At 34.7% G+C, this 15362-nt stretch overlaps 1 protein-coding gene across 50 annotated transcripts in view; it reads right to left on the reverse strand.

The window, feature by feature from the left end:
* epb41l5 (erythrocyte membrane protein band 4.1 like 5) overlaps window positions 1-15362 on the reverse strand; it is a 68704-nt gene that overhangs the window by 51432 nt on the left and 1910 nt on the right. For all 50 annotated transcript variants that reach the window (XR_012384901.1, XR_012384895.1, XR_012384893.1 and 47 more), the window contains 1 exon segment: window positions 866-970. Coding sequence is in view for 40 of the 50 variants with exons in the window: in XM_068223327.2 (XP_068079428.1) it covers window positions 866-970 (105 nt within the window). In the remaining 10 variants the exon portion in view is untranslated.

A 15362-nucleotide genomic window follows, 5' to 3' on the forward strand; every position in this document is an offset into this window, starting at 1 on the left:
CATACTGACGGAAGAATAGAGCGTCTCAATCTCTCCCACACATTCCTCACACACTCTTCCCTCCCTCTTTCCACTCTCTGCATAAGACTCAGCATTAGCCTGAGCTGTGCCTGCTGCTCTTCACTTCTGACAGAAGTGTCAGGTCTGAAAGTTTAGAATCCTGAGGTGCAGAACAAAAGTTAATATATAGCTTATTCTGAAAAGGAAAGCATCAAAATGGTTAAATTGAAGTGCGAAAGTTGACAAATGTTTACCTGTGTATGATGGAAAATTGTTTATATAATGCAACAAAGGATTGACAAAGTAGACCACTCCTGGTATAAATTTCTTCATGCAAACAAGCAAGAATTTTGGGAGTTGTGTTTGACTCAGTCACTTCACTGCCTCTCAGCAATGTTTGCGTTTAATAATGCTGCAAGATGTTTATAGTGTGTAATTCTTTTGTCTAGCATTTTAAGAAATTCTTATTACATGTTTTTTATCCTTATGTCATATGTAACTTTACTGTTTTTGTATGTGTGATGATGTGTTTTTTTATTCTAGGTTGCCTTTTAAAATCTGGCAGGGGGCAAGAGATGAAAATTAGCCCTTGTAGCTAACTCTAGCTTATTAACAGTTTTAATGTTGATTAATGAGCATTGTTCCTGTTAAATAAAATAAATTCAAATAGGGGCTAACCCATTTCTTCGAAATAGCCTCATTTAGGTTAAACAGGAAAAAGAACCTTATAAAGGTTTGGAACAACTCAAGGGTGAGTAAATAAATAGTGAGCATGGAAAGATATCTGAACATGACAGGTCCATCAATCAGCTGACATATCAAAGAACATCTTGCATCCACCCTTTAGATATGATTTTGCTCTTACCGGGACTTGGGCTGAATCCATAAAGCGCAGGCCAAAGTAATCCTTCTCGACAACATCCAGGTGATACATGATCTGTTCAAACAGCTCTGCACCTTTGGCTTTTTTCTGGAGAGAGAGAAAACCATCAATTGGCTTGCAGGAGGAATGGGAGTAGTTTTTGTGTGCACACGTCATTACAATGTTGTAAAATGCTCCAAAATACATGTCAAAGCAACTCTGGAGATGAAGTGCATGTGTCCTCAGAGAGGGATGATAGATGTTGAAACAAGCATTACATTATGCTTGAAGAAGTGTGTCATTAATGAAAAATGTCATGAAGAGAGAGACACAAACTTCATATTTTTATAGCCTTTATATGGTTTAATATTCACATGCATTAGTCTATTTTTTGTTGTGTGATAAGGTGCTAAGCACAACTTTTGATTTATTTATCCAACATTTACCAAATTCTGTGGCATTGTTACAGAGTGCAAAGCGATAGATAAATTGAGGGGGAAAAATGACTGATCCCTGTCTGAATTAATGCTTGCATGCAAAGAGAAGCTTCCCATACCAATGTATTTTTTGTTATTTATCTGGGTTTTTTATATCTTCCCCTTACATACCCCTCTACATAACTTACATTTTTATTATTTAGCTTAATTCTTGTCTACTGTGCAATATGCACATTTTGGCAAATAATGCTAATATTTAAAAACACCAAAAGAAAAAATATCAACACGCAAACACGACCATAACCCAAACAAAACCTTGAACCATTTGTTTACATCTCCGTTAGAACTACACCCCTCACTGCTGACTGGTAGCAAGTGCATTTTGGGACTCAGTTGGACATGTTGATCAAAAGCATTAATTTCTCTATCTATAATGCTACTATCAATGATTTCTCTGCAAAGCGATGACAAAAACATATCGTTTATTTTCCAGAAAACACATCATTGCTTCCTAAAATCTCATCGTTCAGTCATGCTCAGTATGAAAGTGGTTTCATAAACAACTAATTGCAATCTAAAGTCGTGGACACTGAGGTTTGAGCATGCAAAATTCTGTCGTATGGCACTGCGAAAAAGGGCAAGATTAAACAAGATTATTGGACATTAAAAAAGTGAGCAATTGCTCCATATTTTACATTTCTGTCCAAAAAGCTTGCGTTTCCAGTCTGCTGTGTTTGCATGCATATGAATAGAAGTCTATGGGGAGAAAAGTTCAGAGTGACTGCGACTTAACTTGGCTGTGTTTTATTGTAGTACTTGTAGTGTTTTATTGTGTCCTATTGACCTTTTCAATGTAAAAAACATCTAAAGCAAACATGTTAAAGGTTTCTTAAAAATCGAAACACTCCATACTTTAGTCTTAATTATGATAACATTGAGCAAGCCTCAACAACTTAACCACTTGATTTCAACTTTGTTGGAACCATAGTTCTGCACTTTATCAGGTCGATAAGGCACATCGTGGCTTCACAGCGATACAAGTTCTGACCCATGACCACCAAAGACATAAAGAAAAAGAAGAACAGACAAATATTTCACAAGGTTGGATTTAAGCAGGTGATAAATGTTACAAGCAAAGCCAATGAACACTGGAGCCAATTCAGAACTGCACAGATGTAAATGAAAGTCAGATATTTGTTTATTTATTGCCACATCCGAAACTGATAGCTATTTTAATGGCAAGATCAACATAAATAAGATAACATTTTCATAATTACAACAGTAACTTCATAAATTATTAAGAGACTATACACATTAAATTTTCATGTCAATATAGAATACTTAATTGCTCCCGGGGCCATTTATATCGAAGTACATATTAAGCCACACTATGTTGATGTTGGCGTTTTGTAATATCTAATTTTTGATGAGGTGGGTCAACTCAATTCAGCTTAACCAATTCAGCTATAGCACGTCTTAGGATTTGTGAGGGTAACCGAAGCATCCAAAGAAAACCCACACTAACATGGGGAGAACATGCAAACTCCACACAGAAATGCCAACTGATCCAGCTGGGGCTCAAACCAGTGACCTTCTTGCTGTGAGGTGACAGTGCTACCCACTGCTTTACTGTACTGCATAACATACAATAAGTAACTCAAAATTCTTATTGACGAGACATTTTTAAAACCATCCGCCAGAGTACTTGGAGTTTAAAATTCTAGTCTTGTAATCTTTAATATTTCATATTAGGGCTGCACAGTATTAGAAAAAATAGACATTTATACTTAGGTTGATCTTATGCAGTTTTTGAAGTCTGCTTTAAGTTTGATTTCTTGTTTTCAGATCATTCAAGCTAAACAAATCCCTCTATCATTCATTAGCCTTAACTGCAGCAGTGTATGGACAGTCGCATGCTAGTATCTCCTGCATATATAAACCAAAGAGTGCTGACACACAAGCATCTCACCCAAATGCTTTGCTTCAAGTTGGGAAGATGGCTTAGCAGTAGCCCGGGCGCTCTGCACCGGATGCTCACGCAGGCCCCAGTGAGTTGGCATAGTGTACAAAGCATCCCAGCGAGCTGCAAGAATGCAGACAAAGAGTCCATTGTGTGCTTGAGTGAACCCCAGGCTCAGGACTCACATTGTTCAGCTGAGGTTTTCCAGGCTGCTAGGCCAACATACAGCCTTTGGAGGCGCAGTTACATTCCTCAGTCTGCTTCCAGCAAGCAGCACAAAAAGTAACACGAGATTTGATTACTTGCTTTGAACCCAAATCCATCACCTTCTCTCAGTAGGCAATATGTGTGATTTGCAATTATTATCACCAATAGAGTCAGTGGGATGTTTGCACTGATAACCAAAGCGCTGCACTGATTTTGTGGTAAAGCTTCATATGTTATTCATTTCTTTTTGAAGTTCTTCAGCATTTTCTTTTTTGTATTTTATACAATAAACCAAGCAATCTTGCAACATCTCTTTTAGTCACTAAGCTAAAAAAAAAATTGGAACCATCTTCCAAATTAAGTGAGATTCCCCTAATATTTATATTTTGAAAAACAAGATATCTTTTTAACGTTGTTTATATGAACATAATAGTGTGACGTTCGTGTATTTCATGTATATACAGTGTTTCCCACAGATTTGAAATATATGTGCGGGGATAGCCGTATTGAAACAATTTACCTACATCATAAATAGTTAACTATATGCAAAAAAACAAAACACAATTTAATTTTTAACAATAATTCTATTTATTTTAACACTGTTATAAAATGTTTTCTTTTCAATAGGTTAAAGTAAAAAAGACTGTTGAAATTTTAAAAAATCATCTTTTTCTCTTACTTTTGTGCTATTCAGGGGCCACGTGCACCCTCTGACAGGTAAAATCTGCTTCTATCCGTTTCAAGTTCAAAGCAAACTTGAAAACCAAAGCATTTTAGATATGTACAGTTGAAGTCAGAATTATTAGCCCCCGTTCATTTTTTTCTCCCATTTCTGTTTAATGGAGAGAAGATTTTTTTCAACACATTTCTAACATAATAGTTTTAATAACTCATCTCTAATAACGGATTTATTTTATCTTTGCCATGATGACAGTAAATAATATTTGACTAGATATTTTTCAAGCTTCTAAACAGCTTAAAGTAACATTTAAATGCTTAACTAGGTTAAATAGGTTAACTAGGCAGGTTAGGGTAATTACTAATTAGGCAAGTTATTGCATAATGATGTTTTTTTTCTGTAGACTATTGAAAAAAATATAGCTTAAAGGGCTAATAATTTTGACCTTAAAATCGTTTTAAACATGTAAAAAATCCAGAACAAAAAATATTATTAGACATACTGTGAAAATTTCCTTGCTCTGTTAAACATCATTTGGGAAAAAATAATAAATAAAAAAAAATTAAAAATTGAAAAAGGATGCTAATAATTCTGACATCAACTGTATGTAAAATAGCTTTTATAGCTTGATGGCATCATGAAATTAATAAAATATACAGCAAATGACAAATAAATGAAAGACAATATCTCTATAAATTAAACTTAAAGTACAAGATTAATAGGTGTTGATCATTTAAATATGTAAAATAAGTATAAAAGGTAATGCAAAAATGCATGTGATTAATCTCAGCTTTAGAAAGAAAAAGCCGAAACTGAAAAATCTTAGAAGATTTAGGGCGTAATTGTTCTATGAACAGTTGCCTTGAACCGTGCCAAAGCACGATTGCCCCAACTCCCCTCTCCCTCAACGACCTGCACTCACATTGCATCCGAGCCGGAGCATGCGTGACTCATCGATGATGCACTATTTAGTGTAACTGAAGAGAAGCGCTCTCGCTCAGCACAGTGGACATTTCTTTAGTTATATAATTTTAGTCATTCAGGATGCAGTTACACACAGTCAAATATTTTGCTGAACAGATCAGCCACATTTGACACTCATAATTGGTCATTAAAGTCATTAGGAGGTTTGCTGAAGGTGCAGCTGTTGTGCAGTGAGGTGTTTGCATCTTTAATAAACTACTTGCATTCAATAAACGGTAAGAATGATTAATAAAATCCATATAAAGCAGTACCGTAAAAGTTACGTCTCATCTTCAGTTTCGGGCTCAGGCATGCTTTGCAGTCATACAACAAGCGTACCACGCCAAAGCCCAAGTGAACAGCTCTCTGGCGCAGCTCTTCCAACAAGGCCAGGGCCAGCCAACTGAACAGCGCTTGAGCCCGATTTAGAGCACTCACACTTCTCAAACAAACCAGTAACGCGCCTGGGCACGGTTCGGATAGCATAGTGCGAGTGTGCCCTTAAAAACCCCGGCCAGATGATTTTTTTTAAGTGCCAAAAAGGCAAGTCTCTGTGTGTCTGCAGAGCATGTGAGACTGCCTGTGGGAGTGTTGACAGGTCTCGTGCACACAGAAACTAAACGGACAAAGGAGAAGGGATTGTCCACTACTTAATCAATCATGAATGTTTGGTTATATTAGGGAAATACAAAATACTGTAAAAGGATGATAATAATAGTAAAAAAAGTGTCACTAAATATACTCGGGCGGCCGTTAATATACCTGTGCAGCCTGTCCAAGTCTATGGCTGTTTCTCAATTCTGAGAATGCAGACAACGGACTTGTGTTCTCGTGGAGAGTGGTCTTGCCATGTTACCTTGGAAGAATGAATTCGGGAGACTGCGAGAACAGAGAATGCATCCTGTGAGAATTGAGATGCTGCGTTCTTCCTGATGGTCACATGACCTTTATGTATTTTTAACGTAAAATTATTTAAACATTTCAGCATTCATACAATGATTTTTTTTTTTTTTTACATCATTCAAAGATTTAATTACCTTGTTGTTTTTAATATTTGGTTATGATTGTGAAGCACTTTGTTTGCATTTATGTAGGATAATTGCTATACAAATAAAATTATTATTATTATTATTATTATTATATACCTAGCTGATGCGTTCAAAGTATGATTCAACACCTGTAAAGTACCATTACAACTCATATATCACAGCATCACTTTTTGAACTGAAACACAGTACATCACCAGCACTAAAAAGTTGCAAATAAAAAAAAGAAATAAAAACCAATATCAATTTACTATCACCATTAAAATACATTCAAGTAATTTTTAAAGGAACAGTTCACCCAAAAATGAAGATTGTTACCATTTACTCTTACTCCGCTTGTTATTCTTGAATACAAAGCAATATATTACTGGAAAGCAGTGACATCTATAGAGGACTTTGATATCAATATTGCTCATAATATATAGTTTTGGGTTCGTAAAATACATAAGTTAAAAATCACTTGAGTGAAAAAAATGGTGAGAAAATGGTCTTTATTGGGTGAACGGTGCCTTTAAAAAGTGTCAATAAATTAGTCAACCTCACAAACAAGCTGGTGGACACAGCTGTAATGTGTGCTCTTCCTGATTTGTGACACTGGGCTTTTCTGTGTAGGCTTGGCTCAATAGTGAGAGAACATACATGTCATGGCAGGAAATTAAGTGAACTTGAATCCTCCACCTCCATGCTGGGCACTGAAACAGCAATTCAGCATTTATGGGTATCCGGGGCGACTGCTTGAAAGGCTTTTCCTTGGAGATGCACCAGATGGTCATTGCATGTTTGTGCTGTGTACGAACTGTAAATATATTCTTATCCCTTCTTTCTCAGCAGCATAGTACTAGCCTATACAACGGGTTTGTTGTCTTTCTTTGGTCTAGAAAAGTGTGGTGGGTGGCTTTCTGCACTTTAGTGCTTAATGTGTGTGAACAGGAGTTCTTAAAAACAAAACAAGTTATAGTAAAAAAATAAAATAAATAAATAAATAAAAGGTTATATGCATTTTTATAAATATATATTTTTTATAATGATATGTTATATTATATTTATCAAAGATAGTTCACTTTTTTTAAGGATCAGTCAGTTGTGTCAATATTCTGAAAAAAAATAGATCTTTTATTATTCCAGAACTTAACTTAGGATAAACACAATAAAAGCAGAAATTCTGTGTTCTGACGTGACCTTTGACTAAAAGCTGGATTTAAAATAAATAATAAAAAATAAAATAAAAAATAATAATTACCATCATCATCACTTGTTTCATAAAGATTTATTATGTAACCAAGTTTACTGGTCAAGTTTGATCTATATTTCCGGATATTACACTGCAAAAGTTGAAATTTTGGATCAACTTGTTGATTAAATTAAATTAAATTAAATTAAATTAAATACATAGAATTTTTTTACTTAATTTAAAAAGTTGGGAAGACTGACATCTGGGGCAGATGTTCTAGTAGCCTAGGCCTATTTAGCCTAAGGAATATCTGGCTGTTTAAATTAATTTTTCATCAAAAAAACATTTTAATATCGGAAAAGGTTTCTGCAACTTTTACGAGGCATCAAATCACGGTCATTTTAGCTGTCAATGTCAAGTGCATGATTGCATAAATTATTATTTTTTAAAAACAAAAAACTAAGAATATTGCACATATCTATCATACACAAATTGTACTAAGTAGATTTTTTTAGTTTCAGAGTGCAGTTTGCATAATCTTAATAATATTTATATTTTTTTTTTAAATAATAAAAATGTATATATACTTTATTTAAAACTATTTACTATTTTCCCAAGTGCATATAACTACTGCTGTAAGAAAATATTACCATTCGGTACATGCTTTCAGTATTACCCGATTTAATCTTGTTTGAAATAAGCCTGCTCCCGAGCAGGTTTAAGTCTACCAGAACAGTTGCAATGACAACAACTCTCGAATAAGTTTTGAAGAATGAACAATCTTGTATCATGTCAAATCGTCAATAACTAAATGCAGCTAATCGAGTAATCCATGTATGAAGAACTGACCCCCGTTCATCTTTGGGGGACTGTCGGGGGACTGTTTACTCTTGATTATGGAACTCCAACTTTTCAGTCAGCACTAGTGAATAATCATCATTTCCTGTGATGACAGATCTAAGTTAATCTTTAGAACAACAGCAAAACGGTGGCAGCTATACAAAAAACAAAAAAAAAAAATCATGGCAGATAAAGATCTTCTAGCAAACCATTAATTGTTTCCTTGCCAAACCTCAAACAGGCCATTGGTAATCTACAGTGACCAGCCCAGAGACACCACTGATGTTTATCAAACCAGAAGAACAAAACTCAGAGGCCACGGTAAACAGCTAACTTATTACAACAAGGAACTGCTAATATATGATGCCAGACATACAAACATGCAATTTCTGGATGCAAGTCTACAATTCAAGTCTCTAAATATGATATGCTTAAACAGACATGTTTTCCTTGCTGTAAAAAAGTATTTCACATAGTTTGCGATATGCAGCAAAAACATACCAAACACTGATTCATTTTATTTAAAGACATTTTTAAAAAAATTGATCAGTTACTTTTTGATTGGTCTAAACTAAAGTAAGTTCAGATTAATTAATTAAGCAATTAAGCACACTGGTGGAATAAATAATTGTAGTAATAATAATTGTGCATTGCATTATAGAATATTCTACCCTCTTACTGTACTTCTACATCTTTCTGCTACACCCCATTATTCATTCATTCATTTTCTTGTCGGCTTAGTCCCTTTATTAATCCGGGGTCGCCACAGCGGAATGAACCGCCAACTTATCCAGCAAGTTTTACGCAGCAGATGCTCTTCCAGCCGCAACCCATCTCTGGGAAACATCCACACACACATTCACACTCTACGGACAATTTAGCCTACCCAATTCACCTGTACCACAAGTCTTTGGACTGTGGGGGGAAACCGGAGCACCAGGAGGAAACCCATGCGAAGGCAGGGAGAACAAGCTAACTCCACTAAACCGAGGTTCGAACCAGCAACCTTCTTGCTGTGAGGCGACAGCACTACCTACCTACTGTGCCACTGCCTCGCCACACCCCATTATACTTTGAGCAAATTATGGGAGTAACTGTTAAATGATCTGTTAAACTGTAAAGCTATCAACTGCCATATAAAGTTGCTAACGCGTTTGCTTTAACAATGTTATAATGATAATCATTAAAACAAACAAGCAGCCTTAACTCCTTAACCATCACAGCAAAATGTTTAAATATGAATAACATGAAGTGGAGATGAGTACGACTTTCAGCAGCATATGTACATGTTAAAAATTACTTTATTATTCATTACTAGGGGTGTAACGATTTATCGTTGTACGATTTATTGCGATGCAAAAATGTCTCGATATGCATTGTGGCGTTATGACGATTTGATTACGATATGACGTCCTTTTTCTCTTATTAGTTGAGCTGTTTGCACGTGAGCTACGTTCCACCTGTTGTCGCACGTGAGTTCAGATTGCAGCAGCAGAAATGTTAGCAGACCAAGATGAGAGGAGCTGAAATAGAGGATGGCCCATCCTCTCAAAATCAGACGTCTGGCAACATTTCGGTACAGTTATTGCTTTAGACTCGTCCGCTTTTTGACACGCATACTGGGTCAAACATCCTAAGTTTTGAAGTCTTCACAGTGATTTACATACTTTGCACAGCGACATGGATACCTCCTAATGGTGTTGAAAGGGTCACATACTGTATTTATAAGGTACAATTCACCCTAAAATATTCTGTCTTCATATAATGATGTATTGGCGGCCGCAAAATCACACATGACATGAGCTGTTACTACAGATGGCGGACTATGATAGACGCGCGCGTATGGCAAGCCGTTTTAGCATTTAAACCTTTGATCTGACTATCCATAAATATATTTAGAGATATCTCTAATTATATTTTGACTAGTCATAATTATAATTCGACTAGTCAAAATATAATTAGAGATATCTTTAAAATGAATTAAAAATGAATTAAATATATTTATGGATAGTCAGAACAAAGGTTTAAATGCTAAAACGGCTTGCCATACGCGCGCGTCTGCTTCTGTGAACAGAACCTGCAGGTTGTGACTAATAAAGTAGTAAACAACATTCAGTTTGTGGAACAGAGTGATCTTTCAGGAGCCCGTGTGGGAAGTATGAACAGCACTTAGCAGTGGAAATGAAACTGAAAACGTACACATTATTTAAACAATCATATCGCATTTTAGAGTTATGATTACGATGAGCATTAACCCTTTTGAGTACAGAGGTACACAAAAATGCACGTCAACATGATACACTTGATAGCGCCGACATCAGCGTTGCCGAAGAAATAGTAAACCTGCCTAAACTGCTGAAAAGAGCCACGACTGTCCTGTGTAATGAAAAGACGGCCACCCTGTCACTCATCATGCCCAACATGAAGACAGCCGTCCATAAAAACCTCTCAGACAGATACACATAAGTTCAGGATTATCTTATAGAACTGTTGATTACCTGGAAATGTGGATTTTTTTGCACACACAAAAAACGCAAGTGACCAAGCAAAGCCTTAAGCTCTTACTGTTAAATTCAATTGAATAGAAAGCTTATTTTTTTTGCACCTTTACTTAAATTGTTCCTTAATTTTGTCTCTGTCATTTCAATAATATTTTTTAAGAAGTTTTTAAATTGTTTTATTTTCCAGAGACAGGCCTGTATAATATATTTTCTAAAAGAAGGTTCAGTTTAACAAGTTAAAACAAAAGAAATACATAAAAAATAGTTTACTTGGTAAAATTTGCATTTCAGTTTAATTTTCAATTTTTATTCCAAATATCGTGATACATATCGAATCGTGAACATTATATCATGATACACATCGTATCGTGAGCTGAGTGTATCGTTACACCCCTATTCATTACAATATAAATGTTGTTTAAAACTTTAAGATCAGTTGGAACACTGATTGAACTAATTTACCTCATTGTGTCACAAATAGTGCATTTCACAGATTTACAAATAGTCCAGTAAAAACAGCTAATAGGGATTAGTTAAAAAAGCTTGCAGTTGTGTAAAAAACAACTGATGCCAGTAAATTTGGAGATTAAAAAAACACAAACAAACACACACAAAAAAGGCAATAACTCTGCCGTGTCTCTTGCCCTTTTCTTATCAATAGAGCAAAATACAAAGGCACAGTTAGTGATCTAAAAAGAGATTGTCACAGGTATTCTTGTTAATACATATGCTACATTAAGGCCTTATATTAGTATTAAATTACTCCCCTAAAGGGTCAAATATAACATACAATTTATTCAGTCACATTGAAAATTGTTTCATATATTTTAGTAAGGTTGAACCAGAGGTGCCTCCCATAATTTCAAGCTTTGAATACTAAAACTGACCATTAAATATATTATATAGCTTTTTTGTTTGTTTGTTTGTTTGTTTGTTTGTTTGTTTTAAAAACAAGTAGCAGTGTTGACAAAGCAGGTAAATTAACATATTCTGGTTTAATTTATGAATATGAAGATTTTTGTATTTATCCGCTTATGATGACCTACTGAAGATCACAACAATACAAAGCAACAAATAAGGAATAATTTGCTATACTCTCTATACAAGACTAGTGACATATACATGTGCCAATTACCAGCATCAAAACAAAACTGGATTAATCTACCACTGTGAATAATAAACCTAAATTAGAAGTTAAGAGGAGAAGGTGCAATGACACAGTGATACATCAAAGCTAACAGACCCACACATTCATGTGGAGGTCAGGAATATTCCTGCCAAAGGCTCAAGCAGCACAGCGTAAACAGAGGCATTAAGAAGCTGAGGCGATCAAGTCATTCACTGTCCGCACAGTGCAACGCTACAAGAGGCATGACGGTATTATGGTTAATCAGTAAACAGAATGACACACATATGGGTCAGATCTCTGAAAACTCAGCTTGAGAGAAGACTGAATTTTTAAAAGTCAAATTTCAAGTAATAATGGAATAACGTCCTGAATAATAGATAAAAACAGCACTTTTTTTTAAATTAAAAATTGGTATAACTGTTTTTTTTTTATATTCACACCCATCATTTCTAACGTCTAGCTAAAGAAGCAAACCAACCAACCGATGGACTTTGAAGAGGGTTTACACTAGGGTTGGGCATCTAAGCTATAATGCCGATCCGATACACATCTCGATACAAAGAATATGATCCGATATATTAGCGATACATTTGTGACATATTGCGATGCAACACAATACGATTCACACCCATATCATGATACAATGCGATAATTCAGCACTAACTAATTAGATCAAGTTTATGAGATTATGTGAAAGAGGATGCTGTGCCATTGAATGAGTTTGATTATTTATTAACAAAGCAAAACCAAGACTTTTTTTTACAAACTGGCTCTTCTCTCAGAGCCAGAGTGTCAGTTTACAGTAGAGGGCCATTTTAGAACATATTACACGTATTATTTAAGTATTTTCAAGATAAACAGAATGTATAAGTGCAATATATATATATATATATATATATATATATATATATATATATATATATATATATATATATATATATATATATATATATATATTTGCACTCTTTCAACATAAAGGTTTACCATTGCACAACAAGAATTGTGATATAACTTTTCAACTATGAAAACAAGTTTTACAAAGATATTTTGACACTGAATATTCAAAACTTAAGGTGGTGAACTAGCAGTGTTATACTGCTTTGAAACATCACTGTCACTGTAAACAACAGGCTAATAAAAATATAAATAAATAAAAATTAACAGGAGGAGGTGTTTAAAACCTTCGTTCTCCGTGACACTAGGCTGAATGTCTTTGCAGATGAACAATGCAGCAACATCCGTTATTGGCGTAGAGCGCACAAAACTGTTGCGCATGGAAAAAAACTTGCAATGCTTTTCTCACCACTTTTGGAGCTGGTAGCTACAGTTGAAGCAGTGCACGAAGCCGGGGATGCAGAAACACTGGAAGATGCTTCCACAACAACACCGAGGCGCCGCTTCAAGTGAGATTTCAGATTAGTCGTACTGCCTGTGTATTTTACAGATGCGCGGCACATTTTGCAAATTGCATCTGTCCTGTCAAGTCGTTCATCCTTAAATCCATAATGTTGCCATACTTTAGATTTAGAACTCAGTGGGGAATAAAAAGTTTGTTTTGCTTCTCGCGCTTTCTGAGGGCGCACCACTAGCTTCATCCGCACACCTGATATACTGAGTTGTAGTGTAAGTGTACACATCCGCAAGTCCGTTGCTTAAGGCATACTTTATGTATGTACTTTATGTAATTTATGTGCCAAAAACAGGTAGACAACACTTGTTAATAAATAAAAAATACATTCTATATTAAAAATATAAGTTGTATCTTGGAAAAACCGATGCATCTCGCAAAAACCGATGCATCTCGATTTGCTTCCAAAATTTCATTCATCCTTTGCTGCTCTACCGATGCACTCGCATCGGCAACAACATTCACTGATGTAATACTGATCCCAAAAAATGGGATTTTGGGGGAAATTTAAATGCATCAGTGACAGTGAGGGATTACAACATGTAATGGTCAAAAAATGCTCAACTTGAAACATTCTGTTAATGTTTATGTCATGCAAACGACTCTAATTCTTACAATTTCACACTGTTGATCACAAAAGACAAAGAGACGCTCATTTTATTATGGTTACTACTTAAATTAAAAAATAACAAACAAATGTATTTTTTTATGGATTATACTTTATATAAATTAATGAATAACTGCAATTTATTTGTTTATTTGTTTGACAAGTAACTGTCAGGACACAAGTTATGTTGACAGGCCGATTGAATGTTGTGAGCTTTAACTCTGGAAAGTACATGGCCAAAATTCTTACAATAAAAATCATTAAGACTTCTGCAAAGCTCTATAAAACTAAGATTGCCTAGTGTAAATCTCTGTAGTGTAGTTTTAATTGTGGGAAAAATATTTCATGCATCAATCATGACATTATCATGACATATCATATGATGTATGATGACAATCATGACATATCATCATAACATTCGAAAAAAATAAAAAGTGTATGTACAGCTAATAAAATGAAGCTAATTTAAGCACATTACTTACATTATCAAATATTATGCAAGTTGTTTAGTGCTTTTAATTATTAAAGAGTTTACAGCAAAAAGAAATGCAAATTATGACCAAATCATTTTCAGAATTATGTGAAAAGACCCTTTACTAGACACAAAAGGACAAAACGCTTGTAAAAATGAATTGTGTAGCTTAAGAACTATAAACTTATAACTACTTAAGAACTATAAACTATAAACCCACTGGCAGGAAAAAAAACGGCAAAAAGAAAAGAAAGAATTAAAAACATTGTGTCCTCCCTTCACATGCAAAGATGGTGTTTGTATTAAAGCCATGGCAGCAAAACACAGGCTGTTTAATGGTACAAATTAGGGCTGCACAATATAATTTCAGCATCGATATCGCAATGTGCACATCCACAAGTCACATCGCAGGATCTGCAACGTAAAATCAGGATCACAGTTGAGTAGGAGTTAAAAAAAAAAAACACACACACACGATTGTCGGGTAATTGCAAAGTTTACCCATAAACCCAAAAAGTAAAGTATTGATGGCTGGATACTTTACTTGAAAGCTCAGATGCGATTTTCATAGTTAGCTTTGTTTACAGAGTTTAAAATTTACTGTATCATTATTGTTGACATCTTAAAGTTTGCTTTGTTCAGCGTTCACACTTTACCATTGCACACACATTGTAACATTACAATTATCAAGTTTGAGACTCTCTTTAAACACTTATGTGTTAAAGTTGTGTAATGTAGATAAACTAGTAATGTTGTAAATTAAAGTAGTAATGTTGGTCAATTAAAATAAGGTGGTTATATTAAAAGAAAGTTAATTTAAAAAATCATAATATTCCTAAATGTACTGTAAAAATGCAATAATGATTGATACCAAATGATATGAAACATGATATCGTGATATTTTGTTTGCAGTATTTTCCGGCCCTAGGTGCAGCCCTAGTACAACTTAGACTGAGGTTGTAAAATGGTAAAGAAATAAATAATAATGTACATGTGTTATAGCAAAAACAGGTTTCATTTGAATGTCTGACTCATATGTTTTGATCATGACAGCTTCTTATGATTTCCCAATCTGATCAG

Source organism: Danio rerio, chromosome 9 (genome assembly GCF_049306965.1).
Source record: "Danio rerio strain Tuebingen ecotype United States chromosome 9, GRCz12tu, whole genome shotgun sequence".
In the NCBI taxonomy this organism is placed as follows: domain Eukaryota; kingdom Metazoa; phylum Chordata; class Actinopteri; order Cypriniformes; family Danionidae; genus Danio; species Danio rerio.